The 20106-nt window shown below is 33.0% G+C and overlaps 3 protein-coding genes and 1 non-coding gene across 4 annotated transcripts; all 4 read right to left on the reverse strand.

The window, feature by feature from the left end:
* Nucleotides 1–342: 342 nt before the first annotated feature.
* Nucleotides 343–2636, reverse strand: LOC124920874 (aldehyde dehydrogenase family 3 member F1). The gene is made up of 9 exons (XM_047461446.1): nucleotides 2406–2636; nucleotides 2263–2331; nucleotides 2090–2186; nucleotides 1805–2011; nucleotides 1601–1722; nucleotides 1255–1526; nucleotides 1082–1172; nucleotides 854–1003; nucleotides 343–786 (listed from the first exon to the last, which is right to left on the reverse strand). Exons 1-9 carry the CDS (start codon nucleotides 2601–2603, stop codon nucleotides 523–525), a joined length of 1470 nt encoding a protein of 489 aa, XP_047317402.1. The 5' UTR covers nucleotides 2604–2636; the 3' UTR covers nucleotides 343–522.
* Nucleotides 2637–3169: 533 nt separating this feature from the next.
* On the reverse strand, nucleotides 3170–3242 carry TRNAK-CUU. The gene has a single exon. It is a non-coding gene; the product is annotated as a tRNA-Lys (tRNA).
* A 1411-nt stretch (nucleotides 3243–4653) lies between these two features.
* On the reverse strand, nucleotides 4654–6521 carry LOC124920981. The gene is made up of 5 exons (XM_047461573.1): nucleotides 6281–6521; nucleotides 5755–5924; nucleotides 5565–5631; nucleotides 5161–5254; nucleotides 4654–5066 (listed from the first exon to the last, which is right to left on the reverse strand). Exons 1-5 carry the CDS (start codon nucleotides 6483–6485, stop codon nucleotides 4946–4948), a joined length of 657 nt encoding a protein of 218 aa, XP_047317529.1. The 5' UTR covers nucleotides 6486–6521; the 3' UTR covers nucleotides 4654–4945.
* A 2622-nt stretch (nucleotides 6522–9143) lies between these two features.
* On the reverse strand, nucleotides 9144–17269 carry LOC124917708 (zinc finger CCCH domain-containing protein 44-like). The gene is made up of 11 exons (XM_047458060.1): nucleotides 17213–17269; nucleotides 16598–16969; nucleotides 16338–16417; nucleotides 15261–15448; nucleotides 13000–13888; nucleotides 12758–12885; nucleotides 12168–12227; nucleotides 11678–11728; nucleotides 11440–11510; nucleotides 11140–11294; nucleotides 9144–11057 (listed from the first exon to the last, which is right to left on the reverse strand). The coding sequence occupies exons 2-11, from the start codon at nucleotides 16960–16962 to the stop codon at nucleotides 9454–9456; spliced, it is 3591 nt and encodes a 1196-aa protein (XP_047314016.1). The 5' UTR covers nucleotides 16963–16969; nucleotides 17213–17269; the 3' UTR covers nucleotides 9144–9453.
* Between the last annotated feature and the right edge of the window lie 2837 nt (nucleotides 17270–20106).

Genomic DNA, 20106 nt, shown 5'->3' on the forward strand with positions numbered 1-20106 from the left:
TATTAACAAATTTAATAATATTGTGTGTGTGTAAACAACATTTTGATGGTTTTTAAATATATTCATATAAGATTAATCAATTTAATTAGGAATTTGTTTATAGGTTTATTTTCAGCTTGTTTAAAATTCATCAAATAATTTTGATTATTAATTCTAAAATGTTTTTTTAATTTAACATAAATGATTGATATTTAAAATAATTTTTTTAGTAGTTGATCAAGACTATTATAGTGACGTTGATTTATTATTGTTTTACCCTTTATTCTAATACATTTAATTAATTTTGCAACGAAAGGGAAAGGGATCTAGTTTAAAAAAATAATGTTAAATAATACAATCAAATATGATAAAAACATATGCATTAATCACAATGATAATTAAAATTTCGATTTACTAAACAAGCAAGCCCTTAATATTAAAGAGGCATGTTTTAGAGGTGGAGTCAAAGGCATACATCAATGAACATGTGAAAGTGGAATTTGAAAAACATATACATAAATAGTAACATATTGAATAATTTATTTAATTTAAATGGCTGGTTGATTTGAATCTTCTTTTCAAGCCCAGCATGAGAAGGGCAAGTCCAATATAGTCCAAGCAATAAGCCAGTCTGATGAACTCCAACTTAAAGTCATTCCATGGAGGATACCTCGGTTCCAGTTCTAACAAGAAGCTTCTGTGGAGCACTGCCTTCTCATGGCTAAACGTATCGAACGCAAACTTTCCATGGTATCTCCCAAATCCCGATTGCCCCACCCCTCCAAAAGGCAGCCCATCACACAAGAACTGCATGCATTCAATTATCGATAATTACATTCCAAAATGAAAAAGAAAAAGGAACTTGCATACTTACTTGGACTAGAATGTCATTGAAAGTCACACTTCCTGAGGATGTTTCAGTCAGAATACTTTTCTTCAATGCCTCATTCTTGGTGAAAGCGTATATAGCTAGTGGTTTTGGCCTCGAGCTAACAAACTCGATGCTATCATGAATATTATCCAACTATAACAAACAAATATCTTATTTCAATAAGATTCTTATTAAGAACTAATAAATTAGCTATTGTGATGTTTTCTTAACCGTGATTATGGGAAGGAATGGACCAAATATCTCATCAGTCATAATCTCAGCATCAAGTGGAGGATTCAGCAATATTGTAGGTTCAATACTCCTGCAATTGCAAACATAATAGCTTGAGTGATCACATCACATGATCCACATATATATGAAAGCAGGGGAGAAATTAAAGTTACATATTGATTTCGTCAATGGAACCACCATAAACAATAGAAGAGGCGACTGTGGGATGTTGAATAAGTTTTTTCAGTCGCTCAAAATGGTATTTGTTAACTATCTTCGCGATGTCATTCTTCATATCTTCACCATAAAATTTGCGTATAGTCTTCTTCAAATCTTCAATTAAAGCAGTTGCATATTTATGCTCAACAAGAACATAATCAATGGCTATACATGTCTGTCCACCGCATGGACCCCATTTACCTCCAACTATTCTCTTGACAGCCACCTGCAGAAGATCTTTATCATTATGAATCTATCTATGATCATGATCTAAAGTGATTGAGAACAATAACAAGTTACCTCAGTATCAAATTTAGACAAGGAGTCGAGAATTATTGGGCATTTTCCACCAAGCTCAAGTGTAACCGGTGTTAAATTCTTTGCAGCTGCAGACATAACAATTCTTCCCACTCGAGCACTTCCTGCAAAAAAGCAAGAACCAAAGATGTATAAGCCCTAATTTCAATTCTTCCCTGATAATCAACACTATTAATATATGCTAACCAGTGAAGAAAATCTTGTCCCATTTCTGCTGGAGTAGCTGATCTGCCACATCGGATCCACCTTCAATGACTTTTACAGCACTATGATCCAAGTAAAGAGGTATAGTTTCAGCAAGGAAAGAAGAACAGGCTGGGGATTGTTCTGAAGGCTTTAAAACAACTGTATTTCCTGCAGATATAGCTCCAATCAATGGATCCAAAGTCAAAGCTGCACATACAAATTAAGAAGATATTAAAACATAAATTAGGAATAATTCAGTAAATTGCAGATTTAATGAACTTTTACATATAGGGAAGTTCCATGATCCAAAAATGAGAACTTTGCCAAAAGGTTCTGGTATAATTTCTCCTTTTGCAGGGAAGAAAACCAAAGGTATATGTCCCTGTAAGTGAAGAAGAATGTAACAAGTTACAAAAGAATGAATTAGTTAAATCAGTTTGATTATTTGAAATAAAAACCTTCTTTGGAACCATCCATGTCTTAAGGTGAGTCAAGGCATATTTGGCTGCTTTACTCACAACACCAATCTGCAGTAAGTAGGAATAGTAATGATTGATTTGTAACTTGTAAGATGATGAAGATAAAAGAAAGAAGATAATACTTCGTCACGATAAGATTCAACAGGATGTTTGCCAAGATCCTGGAGGAGAGATTTGAAGATTGTGTCCTCATTTTCCTCTATGAGCCTGAGAATTGCTTGAAGTTGAGCCTTCCTCCAAGCTAAGGTCCTTGTTCTTCCACTCTTGAAAGTTTCATTGAGTTGAGAGATTGTTTTCCTTAGGAGAACCTCCTCCAACATTGCTGCTAGCTATTGCTGTAATGCAAGATCAATTCAATTATGTATTAATAAATAATGATGATGGAAGTAACAATAAATTTCAAACCTTCCCAACTAATGAATGCATTCATTGACAACTTGCATTGCATAGTACTTGTTTTGAGGACTAGTACTGGTGAAAAGTGAAAAAGACACACACAGAATACATTCACAAATCACAATCCTCATAAATGAATATCAACTAAATAATCGTGATATACTTCTCCACCATGCAAACAGGTGAATCAAATTAATAACAATAAAAAATATACCTCTTTTCTTTCTTTCTTTCTTTTACATAATAGGACCAGGTACACACATTTTGGAACAATTTAATTAATAACTAAATGGTTGGTGGTTGAGCTTTATATCTTCTATTATTTAATCAAAAATGTTTATTTCTTTACCAATTCTAACAAACAAATTAATGATGATGCAGCTAGATAGATAGTTTAGTGACAAACACATAATTAATTTATACACCAAACCATCCAATAAATAAACACATTTGTATTTATTATTTTTGTAAAAATAAAATAAAAAATGAACGCCCACCATGGGGCTCGAACCCATGACCACAAGGTTAAGAGCCTTGCGCTCTACCAACTGAGCTAGACGGGCTTTGTGAATGTTTTTAATTGATAGATAGTTTTAAAAGCTTTTGTCAAATCTAGAAGTTTTGACATAATTAAAACTAAATCTCTTTTATAATAATTAATCATATTCTCACATGTGTTTGTTCCTGCCATTGCTTGTTATTAAATTGTAAACAATAAATGAAGGATTAAAATACCTTATCATATATAAGTTCATTTATATCCAAATATATTTAATAATTATAAGTTGGGAAATTTAATGAAATGACCTAAAAAATAGCTAAAATTTCAAAAATAATCTAAGCTTAATAATTTTTACAAAAATGACTTTTTAGACATGTGAAATTATGCCTTTATCCTTTCTTCTTTCTTTTTTATTATTTTCTTCATTCTTCACACAAAGCAATGAATGAAATACCATTAACGTCAAATGAGCAACTGCAGCTCCGACGATAGCTCCAGCCGACGTCATTAGCGTCTACAGCACTGTCATCTTCTTTTTCTGTTCCTTCCATTTCCTCGTCGGCAGTTTTACCTTTCCCGATCCAAGATCCTAGCCTTAATTCTCCTTCAATCTCTCAAACGCAACAGCAATCATCCGTTCAAAACTATCAAGCGCGACCTCAATTCAACAGACCATGGTACCCTCCGTCACATGATACGCACTACTCATCTTTTTCATTGTGGTTGCTTATAGTTTGCGTCAACGTAAAATAGGATAAAAATAAAATTATAAATTAAAATATTTAGCAAGTTAGTTGATGCAAACTAAAATAGAAATAAAATGATAATATGATGAAGCAAAGTAATTGCAGTAATTATTCTTGTTTCTTTTACAAATGATTAGGTTTCGATCCAGACAACTATTTTTTTTTTATAATTTGCGTCAATGCAATGCATAGTTTGCGTGGGCTAAAAAAACAGTTGTCTATGATCAAACTCTAATCACTTGAATGACAGGCGAAAATAATTACCACTACACTACAATTACTTTGTTATATATTTTAATTTATCATTTTTCTATCATACTTTGCGTATAATTACCACTATCACTACACAGGGAAAAAGATGAGAAGTGCGTATAATGTGACGCAGGCTGCAATGGCCTGTTGAATTGAGGTCGCGCTTGAGAGCTTTGAACGGATTATTGCTGTTGCGTTTGGAATAGAAGGAACGGAAGAAGATGACAATGCTGTAGACGCTAATGACATCAGAGCCGATACTGGAGCTGTCACCGGAGCCTGCGGTTGCTCATTCGAGTTAATGGTGTTTCATCCATTACTTTGTGCAAAGAATGAAAAAAAAGGGTACAGAGGTAATTTCACATGCCTAAAAGGTCATTTTAAAAATAATAATAAATTATTGAGCATAGGTTATTTTTGAAATTTGAGCTATTTTTAAGGTCATTTCATCAAATTTTCCTATAAGCCAGCATATTCAATCACAACTTGCTGATAAAATAAACTTATATAATAATAATAGTAAATCGTACAAGATGATGAAAACAACACCATTTTTTTTGTGAATTTATAAAATACAACTGCTGCTAACATTTTTGATTTAAGGCAAAAAAAGTATCATTTATGCCCTGCTAAATCCCCACAAGTTTACACTCCCCCCAGGCTGCAACTAACTGAGTTCGGTCAATTGGTTAGCGAGCAAGCCGCAACCTATAGCTTTTATTTATTTATTTGACTCAACCGCAGCAATATTCCTTCAACTGAAATGTCACTTTGATCGCCTTCGGTACGGGTACAGAATGTCATCAACCCGCTCTTTAATATGGTTGCCTACTTTGCACAAGTTCTTAACCACTCCATTAGCAACCACAGTCGCATTCCTAGAGAATCTGCACCATATAAAAAAATTCATTGACTTTTTACATAGAGAAGGAGGAGAGGAAGGACCGGAGAAATGTACTAGTAACAAAAAAACAGGCTTGCCTGGTCAAGAATTCACCTCCAACCACATGAGCGGGAGAGGAAGGAGAAGAAGGTTTATTATGTGCTCGAGGATGTGGTATTACATGACCATCCCCTTCACAAGGAACAAAAGATAAAATAAAATTAGGGCATTGAAGAGCCATTCATAAGATGAATCTAACCAATATGGATGTTTTGGTATACCATTTCTTTTCATGTTGATTATGATATGCAAATATCTTTGCCAAAAACTACAACGATTTAGAGAATAACTTGTTTCATGATCGAGAAAAAAACCCTTTAGGATTCTAGTCTCTTTCATATTATCCTCATTACATCAAACTCTAAGCAATGGAGGAGATTACAAGGATCTTATCAAAGAGGGAATCAGATAATGCTCATGAATGAGGAGTATGATTTTCTACCTTCTTTATTATGAACAGAAGCAGGAACAGTTTCAGCATCACTGTCAACTCTTTTATCTATCAAAACCTGTTACAGTAACTCATTATAAGAAACATCGATTGGATCAAGTTTATAGTTATAGAACAAACAGGCGAGCAAAATCCAAGAAAAAGAACGAGAAAAACTATAAAAAAAGACATGATAGATAACCTCAAGACCAGTGCATATAGGCAATTCTATTTGATCAACTTGTATGTTGGATGAAGAATCTTTTCCCTTCATATAAACAGAGTAACCGAGACAGGCATATCTGAAATCTGTAAGGCTTCTACCTTCTTTTGAGGCCTCCATCTCAGATTCTCCAACAAGCTGTGGTGGCACTGCAATTAACCATGGCCAATTTCAACACAAGTTTCATCTTTTATGCAGAAACCATATACTGGCAGCCTAATTGAAGACGTTTTCATAAAATCTCTAGTACAAATGAGATGACTTCCCCAAACAATTGCCAGAATCAAGTTAACAATCTCAAGAATACTACTCAAATGCAAATTACCCAAGTGCAAATTAATGCGAGAAAATTAACAAGAAGAATATTGGGTGAAAGAAAACCTATTAGATACCCAATAAAACCTAATATTTGGACATGCCAAGCACAATCGACGGGTAGATGAAATCTATAGAAACAACGAGATTAGATCGATCCAAAAGCACGGATTGGAGATGAGAATAATACCATTGGGAAGAGACCTAGTGATGCCGGCGCAGAAGGGGTCATATGAATTGGATTTGAAGGCGGAAGAGTAATAGAGACATCCTTTGCACGATTTGGCCTTCTTAGAAGCCAAAATAGGTCCTTGTTCATGATTTCTTCCATCGCCGCCGTTGATATGGTTCTCTTTGTCGCTCGCATTCGTTTTGTCGTTGCCCTCCATCTCCATATCTCTCTCTCTCTCTCCTAAAAGTATATAACCTACCCGCTTCAATTGAAGTTTGTGAATTCCCAAATTCAGGACTGGGCGACGTAGAACCCATAAATCAGCTATCAAAGTATTAACTTATTTTAATACTGGCCCTTCAACTATATTATTTCGAAAACAATCTTAAATGTTAGAAATCAAATTGAGAGTTATGTATTGTGTTAACTTAAATATATATATATATATATATATATATATATAAATAATTTGTTTAAGGAATCATTCCCTAAAATGAATGCTATTATTTTTTATTCAATTAGTTTAGCGAAAAAATATATGTTGGAGGCTTAGTTTTTGTTGGAAGAGGTTGAGGAAGTCATTAAAGATGCAGAAATGATAAAGCATCGGAATGCGACGGATTTATTTTGGTTTTTTTTAAAAGGCGTGACATTTTCTTAAGACGAGAATTATGGAAGCAATTGATCATTTATATCGGTTTCACTATTTGATAAGAGTTGGAACTCTACTTTGATGTCTTATTCGTAAAATTCTAGGGTCTATTGATGTGAAGAACTTTAGGCCTATTAGTCTCGTTTCATCTTTCTATAAGATTGTTGCAAAATGTTTGACCAACAGATTAAGAAATGTATTAGAGACGGTCATATCTAATAATCAAATGACATTTATCAAATGTCGTCAAATATATGATGTCGTATTAATAATCAATTAGTGCATTGCCTCAGCTAATTCGAGAGGTGACAAATGTGTTTATGTCAAGTTAGACATTGAAAAAATTTATGATCACGTCAATTGGGAGTTTTTGTTTGATGTAATGGGCAGAATAAGAATGGATGCGAAATAGATTAGGTGGATTAGATGTTGTCTTTCGACGACTAAGTTTTCTATCATTGTTAATGGTAGTTCTCAAAGATTTTTCGAGAGTTCTCGAGGGATTAGACAAGGTGATCAGGTTTCTCCTTTCTAGTTCGTTATTGTTATGAAAGCTCTTTAAAAAATGATAACGTTCATAGAAAACTCATGACTCATCCGTGGAGTTAGTTGTGTGTCAAGAAGATATCACATTTTCTTTTCGATGATGACACACTCTACATGGTTCAGACTACCTACATTAATTTTAAACACATTTTGGGTATTTTATTAATATTCGGTGCATGTTCCGGTCTTCAAGTGAATCTTAATAAGTCATATATCTTTTTCTCAAATCCTGTTTCGAATAAAATAATCACGATGTTGGTAAATGTGTTGGGGTTCAAAATTTGTGATCTTCCATCAACATACATTAGTATGTTATTGGATGCTAAATTACGATTCAAGGTCTCTTGGATCTGATTATCACTGATATGGATTGTAAACTATCTAAATGTAAAATTAAAATAATTTTGAAAGGAGGTCGGTTAATCCTCATTAAAATTGTGTTACCATCTATGCCTAAATATATGATGTATTTATTCATTTTTAGATAAGTTGGGGCATTGCTATAAGTTGTTCGCTAAGATGAATTCATATAATTATTGTTGAGAAAATCTTTGGTAGCCAAAGATTTCATCTAAAACTCGTTTTTAGATGGAGCGTTATTCACGGTGGAATTCTTACGGATAATATGTGCATGAAAAAATGTTGTATTATAGTTAGTTGTATGTGTCACGATGAGATTGAATTGACAACTCACTTAATTTTGTATTGTCGAGAGGTGACTTGTATATTTGGAGTCTTTTATGAAGTATCACTATAATTCATTGGGTGATGTCTGAATTTTTGAGCTGTTATTGGGAAATTTAAATTGATGTGACTAATATGACATACAAAAATAATTGGTTTACCATCCCAATTATTTTTTAGTGAACTATCTGGTTTGGAGAAATCGATGAATTTTCACTGATCGTAGTCGTTCGATACGTATCATTCATAATGTTATTATTATGATGTTTTCTAATATTCATTTCGGAAAGTCGGTAGAGTCCGTCGGGGAGTTAATTATTTATCTCGATGACTTATGAGCTAGATAATCTATTGAGTAACGTTTTTTGTTTTTTATTTGTTTTTATTTGTTTATGATGTTTTCTAATATTCATTTCGGAAAGTCGGTAGAGTCCGTCGGGGAGTTAATCATTTATCTCAAAGACTTATGAGTTCGATAACCTATTGAGTAACGTTTTTTATTTTTTATTTGTTTTTATTTGTTTTCTCTTCATGTCATACTTTGTTGTTGTGATCAAACAATTTTAATTATTTGTAATATACATGGACTTTTTACAAATATATATATTTATAAAAAAAAAAAATCTATCAACAAATTGATTATATGTGTTTCATCTTTTATAGAAAAAAAAAGTGTTTTCAAAATTAATTTATTGACATTTTTCAATCAAATTATAGACCCATATATATCTAACTCTAAAGTATTTTTAAATAAGTTCAATCATAACTTGAAGGGGATTATAAATAACCCAACCATAACAAATAAACTCAATAATCCCGGTATTTGTTCATCATAAGCTCTTTCAACCTCACCTGATTTGTGTTACATATAGTTTAGTTGGTACATTGAAATATTTTATAGCCTACAATGGTCACAATTGAGAACAAATTAAATGTGTAACCAAGTACAAGATTTAGTTCTAAACCTGAATCAAATAAAATATCATAAAGGAAGAGAAATGTTGTAATGGCACAATGTTATTAAGAATAAACTCTCGTTGAGAGAACAAAATTCTGTGAGGTGATAAATAAACTATATATTTGTCCCCATTTGAAAGTCTTAAAAATAATTATAATAGTAGTAGTAGTAGTAGAAGTGTTTAATCAAAGGGAGGGAGGGGAAAAATATTACTACTCCACTACAAAACCACCCCTTATTTACCTTTTGCTGCTACAAGAACATTAACAACAACAACAAAACCATAAATATTTCTTTTCTTTTGTTGACCTGACCAAGTTTTGTACACTGAAAATGTTGTCTGATGAGTTCCTACGAAGGATGCAAATAGTCGCAATAAGCTCCTTTCCTGCAATGCCCACTCTCGTAGAACTTGCACACCCTTTGTTGCCCTCCTCTCATGTAGCCACTGCTGCTACCCCCTCCTCCTCCGATCCCAAATGGCAGCTGTCCCTGTCTGCTACTACTACTACTCCATATCTGTCTACTAGTATTACCTCGGCCTAACCCTTGATCCACACCTTGTAGTTGTGGCGGGGCCCAATTCTCTCTCGGACCCATAGACCTCTGTCCCCCTTGTTGTCTATCCCCCCACCCATTGTTCCTATTTGGATAATTAGGACCAGTTTGAGCCACGTCAGCACTGGGTGAAGGCTTTGATACAGTTTCGGGGTTTGTATTTGGCTGAGAACCGGTAGCATCGTTGAAAGGCCTAGATGGTGGCAGCTGTATCTCCTCCATGGAAATGAGGTCATCATTTTTGTCTGAATCTAGTTGAGGAGGAGGGCTCAGAGATCCAAACAAGTCCTCTACAAAATTTGTGGCTGAGGTTGGAGTAATCAGGCCTCCATGGGATTCCTCCATTGCATCTACTTCAGCTAGAAGATCTGACACTGATGGTTCTACCAACTCAGTTATGTCAAAGGGTTCAGGAACAATGGCCTGCCAATCAGATGATGATGGTGGAATTCCAAGGCTGTCCACGTCAGATGTTTCAGAAGTTACATTACCGTTCAGCAATTCAGATGGTTTGCAAGAGGTTTCAGAAGTTACATTAGCGATCAGCAATTCAGATGGATTGCTAGACGGGTTTGTGTCACAACCCAAATTAGACGGTTTTTCTGGAGTAGGCGAATATCCGGCCCACTCATTAGGGGCTGATTTCTCCTCCTCCACTTTGCATGGATTTCGTATGGGGCTGAGCATATCTGGATCAGGTGCAGTCTGAACATCGATCTGTTCTACTTTAGGAGAGTGCACTTCTACCTCTCTCTCGTTATCTGGGGTTGGACTAGGCAAATTCGGGATTTCTACTTTATAGCTTCTTCTTAGTGGTACAACAATTGGCTTTGGCAAAGGTTGAGAAGCATTCGATGATTCAGGCCTCAAACTTTCTACAGAAGGACGACTCACTTCAATATTGTCTAACCCAGTTATACTCAGAGAATTACTTGATCCACTGTTAGCTGCTTCTTTATGTGTTACAGAAGCTTCATGAAGCAGTGAGGATAATTTGTCGACACTCCACTTCAGTAAATCATTCAAAAGAATCGGGTGATGTTCATCCTCAAATAAACTCCACACTCTCATATCAGATGGAAAATATCCTGATGTCCCCCACTTACGGAGCTGCAACATGCAGAACGGTCCTTGTACTTTTCCATTTGGATCTCGGTAATGCCAAAATTTCAGAGTTTCACTATCATAACGGGGAGCTACATTTCCAGACGAAGATCCTGACCTAACTAAAGCTTGATTACTCGTGCCAACAGCTGTAGAGCCATTATTATCTTCTTTGCAGGTTCTATCTTTTCCTGACTTGTGGCGGGTACCCTTTGACTTGTCAGTATGCCTTGACATTAATGGGCCTCTCCCTTTCCCATTGTATGCATTATGTCTTGGCTTTATATGATCAGCTGCATTCATAAAGAAACATCTTAATAACAAGCCAAAAGAATATAGCAAGTTAGGGGCCTTAGGGCTTTATATGACATTAACCTTGTTTATTGAAGCTAATGTCTCTACCATCTTCATCAGAAGTATAGTTTGGATTCATGTTTGGATCAGGATGAATGTCAGGAATCTCTTCTAGTTTGCGTTGTCTTTCCTTTGGCTTCTTCAGAAGTTCTAGCTTCTGTATGCATACTCTTAGCGTGAACTTTGTGTTAAGGAATGCATTGATAAGTTGATTTCCTTTCCAAAATAACAATATGGAGGTAAAGAAACAATTTGTGGGAAAAGGTACAATGATTTATTTAATGTTGTGGAAAATACTAAATTTACTGCACAAAAGGATATTCTTTCTTGCGACCCTTTTCATTTGCACGATCTATCAAATGATTCAGACGTAGAACTTCAGCTTCCATCCACTTAAACAAGATAACAATGTATCAGTAAAACAACATCTTGTAACAAATATATAACCCCGAAATTGTATACTGAAAGCATGCACTAGAAAATGAAAACACAAGCAGTCCTTTGTAACTGTGGTAAATAAATGGACAGATGACTGTGCTTAATGAAAGTCTGAACTTACATCATTTAGTTTCACTTCCCGAAGTGCCAGCGCTTTCTCCTGTAATTGGCCCTACAACCATATAACTGACTATCTTAGTTTAAAAGTGTGGGATTTATTGACAAAAGAGATTGGTATCATTACTGAGGGTATAGACCCATATATATACAAGAGAAGACCACTCTTTATTAGGGATATGATATATCACCTAAATTCTAAAGATAATTACTGAGAATAAAAGGTCCATGAGTCCATCTTAAGAAGATAAAATCATATAAATCAAATATAGGAACTGCAATATTATCTATAAGCCTAGTTTGAATTTCCCCACAAAGATGATCCATTAAAAGCCTGAATATTTTAAACTTCTTCCATTTGTATTCTGTTTCTTTCTTTGTTCTCACCCTCCCCCCATCTTTCTGTAACGTTTAAATGCAACTTACGTTCTTCTTAATGAAAAGTTGACATTTTTAAAATAAAAAATGCCTGAATATTTTTAGCGTGTACTTACTACAGTCAGCCGTTTAACAAGTCCACATTTTATGCTTTGACGCAATCGCCTGCATTCATCCTAGAAAAAGTAATAGTCCATTAGAACAATGATAATATTCTGCAATATGCATGTTTAGAATAGGAAAATGACAACAAAGTTCTCTTATATTAGAAATAATTTAAATATAATTATCACAAGTTAATTCATGTTGTGCAAAAGACAGCAATTGATTTTCACATCCCAATCGAATGAATGAGTGGGTATCCCTTGAACAATAAGTATCATGCATCTTATAAATGAAGCGAGTCATCCCTTGCCCACAAGAAACAAAAGTAAGCCAAAAATGTCCACAAATTAAGATGAAATCACAAAGTTATGGTCAAGTAACGTAATTCAAGAACATTAATTGCAAAACCAGGATCAAATCTAGCAGTATGAATGCAATCGAAGTACTATTTTGATATTAAATGGATTATGTGATAATCATCTGATTTTGAAATCAAACACCAGGATGTATTCGAAAGACATGATATCTGGTAAGCCTCTCACTTGATATAATAGGAGAAAAAAGGGAGAGTTAATGAGATAAGAAGAGGATCCAAGATCACCTCTGAGATTTCTTGATTTGAAATGGCCTCAATCGAAAATGTCTCCTTCTTGTCCAAATTTAATACATCAAGCATAAGATCAACTGATCTATCACCAATTTTATATGGTACAGTTGTCTTGGATGTACCTGTAAAATATCCATGTAGATCAAAATCACTAAAGGATTGATGTGCTCAAGCTTGTCAATTTCTATGTAAGTTTATGATAAAGAAATGGGTGTAAGAAGATGTGAAATAAGTACCTACAACTTGTACAAGTCTATAAATATCCTGCTTCTGATCGCTGCATGAGATTCTTATTCTCACTACCGAACCCACAACCTTGTCATGGAACTTGCCACTGTCATTGATTAGAGTTTCCATCAGACGGCGAGACAAGTAAATCAAGTTAATGTTATGGGCATCAATTGCAGCATATTCATCCAGATTTTTTACAGGTCCTCTTTCTTCACCCTTTTTACGGGTTTTCCTTTTCTTATCTTTACTCACCGCCAGTACTCCATCACTCTCCCCATTACCTACCGCCTGGATAACAGCAGCAGGACAGATGCCATGAGTAGGATTTTTCTTGTTTCCATCCTTCGCCGGAAAGTGAAACTCAAGAAGTTTTAACATTTCAACGTGACCAACACGTGACTTCCCAAATAGCTTTACTAGCCTCGCATCACAAATTACGTGACTTTTCCGGCGTGGGTCACGGAGATTATTCCGCTTTACATAATCTAGTAAAAGAGATTGTACATCAAACTGTGCGACTTCAGACAAATCACCATTTTTCACATAAGAAACAAACTCCAGTAGTTCTTTAGATGCCCATTCAGCAGAAACTGTTCTTGTGTTAGCGTCTAACTTATTATCTAACTGATTATGATCAAGTATCTTCAGTTGTTCATTGCTACAACAGATTGCAGGATCCTTTACATCCAGGCCTTGGCACCCAGAAGGATTTTCTAAAACAGATGATCTCGTATCACGATGGGCTTTCTTTATCTCAGACACATTCCGTGCTTTCAAAGGTTGTTTTGCTTGAATAAGCTCATCCAAAGTCAAAGATAACTTCCCCTTCACAAAGAGCCAATACATTTTAAATAGATACTCCCAGCTACTCTTATCATCAAAATCAACTTGTGCCTGTCCAAGTTAGAAGGATACAAAGTTATGAATGCTAATATGAATCCAACAAAAGCTAACAAGGGAACAATGTTTCCAAATTCCAAAAGAAAAATACTAATCAGCTCCCTAGTCCCAGGCATATTAGATTTCAATAGTACAGATGGTATTGCTTCATTAAAAAAAAATATATCCTCCACATCTATAACCAAGGAATAAGCTTTAATGACCTTATCCATCACGTCCCCTCACTACCAATGGGATGTCGTCGACTTCTAGCTAGATTAACGGAGTTCATTTACTAGACATAATTGATATAGGTTTACGAGTTTCTTATATTAGGTATATATATATATATATATACAAATATATATATATTCCTATATTGGAAGGGCACTCAAATAAAATCAAGCATATGCAATCTTATCAAGACAGCTAGAACTTTAGAGCTGTGAAGTTCGATATTAAAGGTAAGCGCATAAATGTATGCCTGCTGATCTTCAAACACTTATAAGAGGAAAAAATCATTAATGAAACTTAATCTTGGTATCTGTAAGCAGCCGTGCCACTTTTCTAAATTCAGTTAGAAACTAAGAGGATAGCCACCAATATTACACACATAATAGTAGTTATTGCATGATATTTTTTTCATATATCTGACCTCTTGTAGAAATGAGAGGGAAAACCATCAAACACAGTCTCACTACTCATATTCGTAGTTACGGCATGGCATTATGAACTGCATGGTTTTAATCCATGATCATCCTATTATTAACCACCAAACACATTCTCACCGCTCATTATTTAGTAGTTGCGGCATGAAAATACGAACTACATAGTTATATTCCATGATTGTCCTATAATTAACTATCATCTTCCAGCAAGAAATTCATCAATGAATCATTTTAAACTCATGACAGTATTTCTTCATGTCCATCCCATAAAAAAAACATTATCTTTTGTTGATCATTTTGCTCTCTTCTTATGTTTCCCACTTATTGGCACCAGGTTAGTCCATTACTTACAACGTAAAATATCTAACCGTCTAAGATAGATTCTAAGGTTTTTACCTAGAGAATCATGAATGCAAAATGAAAATATCATCAAACTTCAAGAAAAATTACATCCTTAAAGATCCACAAATCATACAAGAATACTTATAAAACCATACCATGAATTTCATTTTATAGCCCAAGTGAGCTTAGATGATTGTTAAGAATAATAATATAATTAAAACTAAACTGAATGAGAACTTAGAAGAGGAAAGTAGACTCAAGAAATAGAAGACATGTTATCTAGCAGTCATGCACTCCAGGAGAAGTATAAACCTAAGCAAAGGGAATATTTCTAGAAATTACAATATAGATGTATCACATACACAAAACCGACCTACCATTTCTTTGTCTCTCAGTTCCGTATTCTCAATGAGCATAATTGTTTTCATGCATGTAGCGCAAAAACCTTTGTTTTCTCTTACACACAAGTAATCAGAATTTATGGTGCATGCCTTGCACAATGAGTATGTACAAGTGTAGCAGAAATAATGGGCTGATCTCTGACATATGCTACATATATGCCAACCTGAAAATAATATAACCATAAAAGGAAAGTGTTAAAATAAGCCATATGGCCCAAATCATTTATAACTACAGAAAGCTAAAGATAATAGACGTTGTGAAACACTAAAAAAACTTGCAAGGAATTTATAGAAAAGGAACAAGTTTCAAGGCTTTTCAAAAAAATGAGTAAATATATAAATGCAAAAACTAAATTTTCTCGTCATCAACACAAAAAATATCAATTTCATGTGAGGTCAAATGCATGTATCTACAGTTTGCCCTTGCTAGCCTAAGCACGCATGAGAATACTCCCCCAAACAAGATACATTTTGTAGTTTTATTGAAGGGAGTAATTTTTCGTAAACATTTTACATATGCCTAAATTTCACTATCTTTCTTCTTAAATGTATTTGAACTGACAAATAGGTAGACATAAAGCTCTAGTTTTAGGATTTCACTCTTCATGTAAACAAGCACAATCAACACGTTGTTTTATTCTTACAAAAAACAATGCACTTAACTTTTAGGTTCCAAGAACAAGATCAGATTGGAGATTTCTCTTTTGATGATTGGGCATTATTTACATATATAATGATCAGGCAAAGAAACTCCACCGAAGGATAAGAAATTAAGTCATACTCTAAACCATATCTTTTATTCTTTGTTCTGTTCAAATTTTAATTGCTCCAATTATGGAAACTGGCCATCTATCATTCACAAAAAATGATGAGAAATTTGAAAGAAGAATATTAGACCCAATTGATTAATCATCCTCATTATGTTTGCAATGTCATGTGATTCTCAGACTTCCTTTCACAAAAAACCATGTACTTCTAGAACTAACTATATGTAGCCGAAAATATGAGAGAAATCAATTGAATCCCGGAGAACATAAACGTGTTGCATCTCACCACAGTTCCACTTAGACTTTGATCTGAAAAACGCCTCTTCCCTCTTAACACAAGCTGGATGATACGCCTTAGGGCAGCCCCTGCAATTAGAAACCGGAATCAAATGAGCAAATTGCAAGTCATTGAAGTAAATTTCCATAATTTAAAGATATAAACTTGTGCTGACAGAGAGAATGAACTAATTAAAGAGGAAAATACAAACTAAATAGGAAACGGATCCACCATTCAAGCAAATTGATAACTAAACAAAGTCCCCTAACCTGCGATCGCATAAAACAAGGCTCCCCCCATCAAAACATATAAAACAAACATCCTCATCTTCCTCCTTCACCTTCGTCTTCATCTTCTTCACCGGAGGCTTTGATTGACCTCTAGAAGGCCGACCACGCTTCCGATTTCCACCACTTTCATCATCCACAACATTTCCTGAAGCTGAAGCTGAAGCAGGAAGTTCTTCCCCGTTGCAGACAGGAGCAACAGAAGAAGAAGAATCAGCAGGTGGTGGTGGTGGTGGTGGTGGTGGTGGTGGTGGTGATATCGGAAGTCCAACCAATTGCAATTGATTTAGTTCCTGAATCTGTTCAGTGTCAACGACACCACCGCAGCTCGGTAACACAGGTTCCATGCAATACCTATAAAGATGATAAACATACAAGACTTAAATTCTCATAAGAATATAAGTGAATGACCGATATCGCATCAAAAACCCTAGATTGATTGATTAAAGAATAAACACGAATGTCGATCGTGAACATTCATGGAAATTGACCGTCCGAAGTCATTCAAAACTTCGAACGGATATCCAGAGCAGACCGAGACAAAAGTAGATAACAACAGATTGAGAAACAAAGAGAGAAAAAGTGTATGGATCCCACTTGAACTATGAACTCCGAAGCTGGCAGTTGCCTGCCGCCGGCCAGAAAATATTAGCGTGTAATAATAATATGATATGATTCTTATTCACCAATTAACCTCTAAGACCGCACCGCACAGGACCGGACCGAACCGGACTAGACCAGACTATACACTTTTCTTCTCTCTTTCAATTTTCTTCCACATTAACTTTTATTACTATTTACCTTTTTTCAATCTTTTTCTACAAAATAATAAAGTATATTTAATATTTAAGCAAACTGTGGATTATTATGATCAGATTCCATTGAACTTTAACCACAAATAAAATAAAATAATCTAATCTGAATTCATATGGAGATCAAACATGATTTTTTTCTAAATAAGGTTTTTACATTGACAATAAAATTTATCTTTAAATGGATGAAAACTTCAACAGCCACACATAACAATTCATCATAGATAACAAGCAAGTTGTAATCAATATAAAATAATTGATCCCTTTTAATTTACTTTAAAAATAATAATAATTAAAAACTAAGCATTTTTTAATAAAAATCGAACAAATAAAGGGTCAATATATATTAAAAATTATAATAACGGTTTAAACACGGAAAAAAAATAAAAAATAAAAATAAAAATACGAAAACGTTACCCAATAGATTATCGAAGTCGTAAATTAAAAAAAAAACGATTAACTCTCCGATTAACTCAATCGACTTTCCATAACGAATATCATAAAATGTTATACTAATAGCATTATGAATTATACGTATCGGACGATTACGATCATTGATTAATTGTAAATAAATCGTCAAACATTTCATTATTGATAAATTTTTAAAAATTAATGTAATCTATTTTTTTAACGTAGGAGGTTAGCATAACCTTCATAGTCATTACATCTATTTCAACTTAAAGCGTTTTAAATGGGAACGGTAACCTTTGTTGTTTTAGGAACTATTATTGTTATTTGAGTTACCTTAGTAGGTTAAGGTGATTGTATTATTTAGGGAAATAAAATTTAATTTTCTAAAAATATTAAATATTAACCTTTAGAAACATATTGAATTAGTGGAGTTGAACATATAAATATTATTAAATTTGTTAATATATTTAATTAAAAAAAATTAAAACATTGTTTAATCTAAATTAATACCCAATAAAATATTAAAAACAAAAATAGGTTTTAAGTAAATTAAAAATAATAATTTGTCCAAACTCTGTGTACACTCTAGAGTTGGGGTTTTCAAATAGGCATTGTAATAAAATAAAATTTGGTTTAAGCAAAAATTATTTAAATTAATTATGTTAATGTTGGAAATAATTACTTGTAACATTAATTATACTTTATGTATTGTTATAATTTATCATAATTAGCACAAAAGCCTTATTAAACTGGCTTAAAAACATATATTATTGGATGAATGAAATAAAATAAGTGGTTCTTTTGAATTTTAAAACTATAAAAAAAATTCTAACAAAATATTAATATACATATATAAATAAATGTTATTCATTATCTTCCCCAAAACAATTAAATGTACCTACTTAAGAAGTAGGTGCATACAATTAATACGATATTACGTCCTCTGATTTTACTCTTCATTTATTTATTTTTCAGAAGAAAAAAAAAAGTAAGCATTAAAAATGTATTACTTATAACTATCTTTGTAAGCTATTAAGTAATTAACCAAAAAATATATTTTAAAATAAAATAAAAAATTATTAAAAAAAAATATTAAAAAATTTTATAATCTTTTTCCCTTTTAATGATTTTCTTTAACATGAGAATTTTTTTTTTTTCCACCACTCAAATTTGAGTTCGTGTTTATTTAGTGCGACATCTTGTTTAACCTAAACAAATTTTTATCGTTAATTTTATAATTCAAATAATATTATTAATTGATGGTTAGTCTTTTACTACTCATATCATTTATAATCATTTTTCAAATTTGTGTATGTATTTTATTAGTAATAAAAATAATGAATATTTTAGTTAGAATTCCTTCTACAAGTATTTTAAATTTTTTTTTTTTTTTAGTTTTTAACTTTTTTTTGCGTTACTTGTCATTTCTCATTTCTCGATTAAGAACAATTTTAATTATCGCTCAAAATATTTGATAGAATTTTTTAGACACCGTTTAATTGGTTTGTTCGACTTGTTATACTTAAACCATTGTCGTTGCAAATATTTGGAGTTACCTAAAAAAAAATTACAAGATTATGAATCTTATTTTTTATTTTATTTTAATTATTATAAATATGTCATATTATTTAATATTTAAATTTGTATTTAGTTCTTTTGATTTGAGTGATGTTATTTTATAATTATTTTTTTATATACGACACTAGGGCTGTAATGAGCCGAGTCGAGCTCAAACCAGTTCGAGTTCGACTCGATTAAGTATTTATTAGCTCGGTTCGAACTCGAGCTCGAACGAGTTATAAATTTGAGTTCGAGCTCGACTATTTACCTACAAGTTCGACTCGGCTCGAAAATTTTAACTAAACTTAAATTTTCAAACTCGAACTCAAATCAAAATTTATTTTTAAGACAAAATATTAAACATACATACCTATTCAACGAAAAAAATGATTGTGTAACTTGAGTTTACTAATTCTCGAATAAAATAATATGAAAAAATAAAGTGACGGGAGATAGAAGAGTATTTATGAATAAGTGAGAGAAATATTAAAGAAGAAAGAATGTCTATGAATAAGTGAAAAAATTGTAAGAATAAAAAAATATTTGTCAATAAATGAGAAAATTGTAAAAAAAAAAGAATAAGATAAAAAATATATGATATAATTGTTAGAATATATTATTATTATAATATAATATATTCCGTAGATATATTACGAAATATATTATATTATAACAATCGTATAATATATTCTAACGATGACAGATTAG

Source organism: Impatiens glandulifera, chromosome 1 (assembly GCF_907164915.1).
Source record: "Impatiens glandulifera chromosome 1, dImpGla2.1, whole genome shotgun sequence".
NCBI classification, from domain to species: domain Eukaryota; kingdom Viridiplantae; phylum Streptophyta; class Magnoliopsida; order Ericales; family Balsaminaceae; genus Impatiens; species Impatiens glandulifera.

Excerpts from the sequence above, each read along its gene's own strand:
- LOC124917708 (XM_047458060.1), bottom strand. The coding sequence starts at position 16,962 with ATGGAACCTGTGTTACCGAGCTGCGGTGGTGTCGTTGACACTGAACAG. Across the intron at positions 11,295-11,439 it reads GAAAAGGGTCGCAAGAAAGA|GCTAAGAGTATGCATACAGA; the intron begins ATATCCTTTTGT and ends CACAAAGTTCAC. Across the intron at positions 11,058-11,139 it reads CATTAGCTTCAATAAACAAG|CTGATCATATAAAGCCAAGA; the intron begins GTTAATGTCATA and ends TTATGAATGCAG.
- LOC124920981 (XM_047461573.1), bottom strand. The coding sequence starts at position 6,485 with ATGGAGATGGAGGGCAACGACAAAACGAATGCGAGCGACAAAGAGAAC. Across the intron at positions 5,255-5,564 it reads TTCTGTTCATAATAAAGAAG|GGGATGGTCATGTAATACCA; the intron begins GTAGAAAATCAT and ends TTCCTTGTGAAG. Across the intron at positions 5,067-5,160 it reads GGAGGTGAATTCTTGACCAG|ATTCTCTAGGAATGCGACTG; the intron begins GCAAGCCTGTTT and ends TATATGGTGCAG.
- LOC124920874 (XM_047461446.1), bottom strand. The coding sequence starts at position 2,603 with ATGTTGGAGGAGGTTCTCCTAAGGAAAACAATCTCTCAACTCAATGAA. Across the intron at positions 2,187-2,262 it reads CATGGATGGTTCCAAAGAAG|GGACATATACCTTTGGTTTT; the intron begins GTTTTTATTTCA and ends CTTCACTTACAG. Across the intron at positions 1,004-1,081 it reads CATTCCTTCCCATAATCACG|TTGGATAATATTCATGATAG; the intron begins GTTAAGAAAACA and ends TGTTTGTTATAG.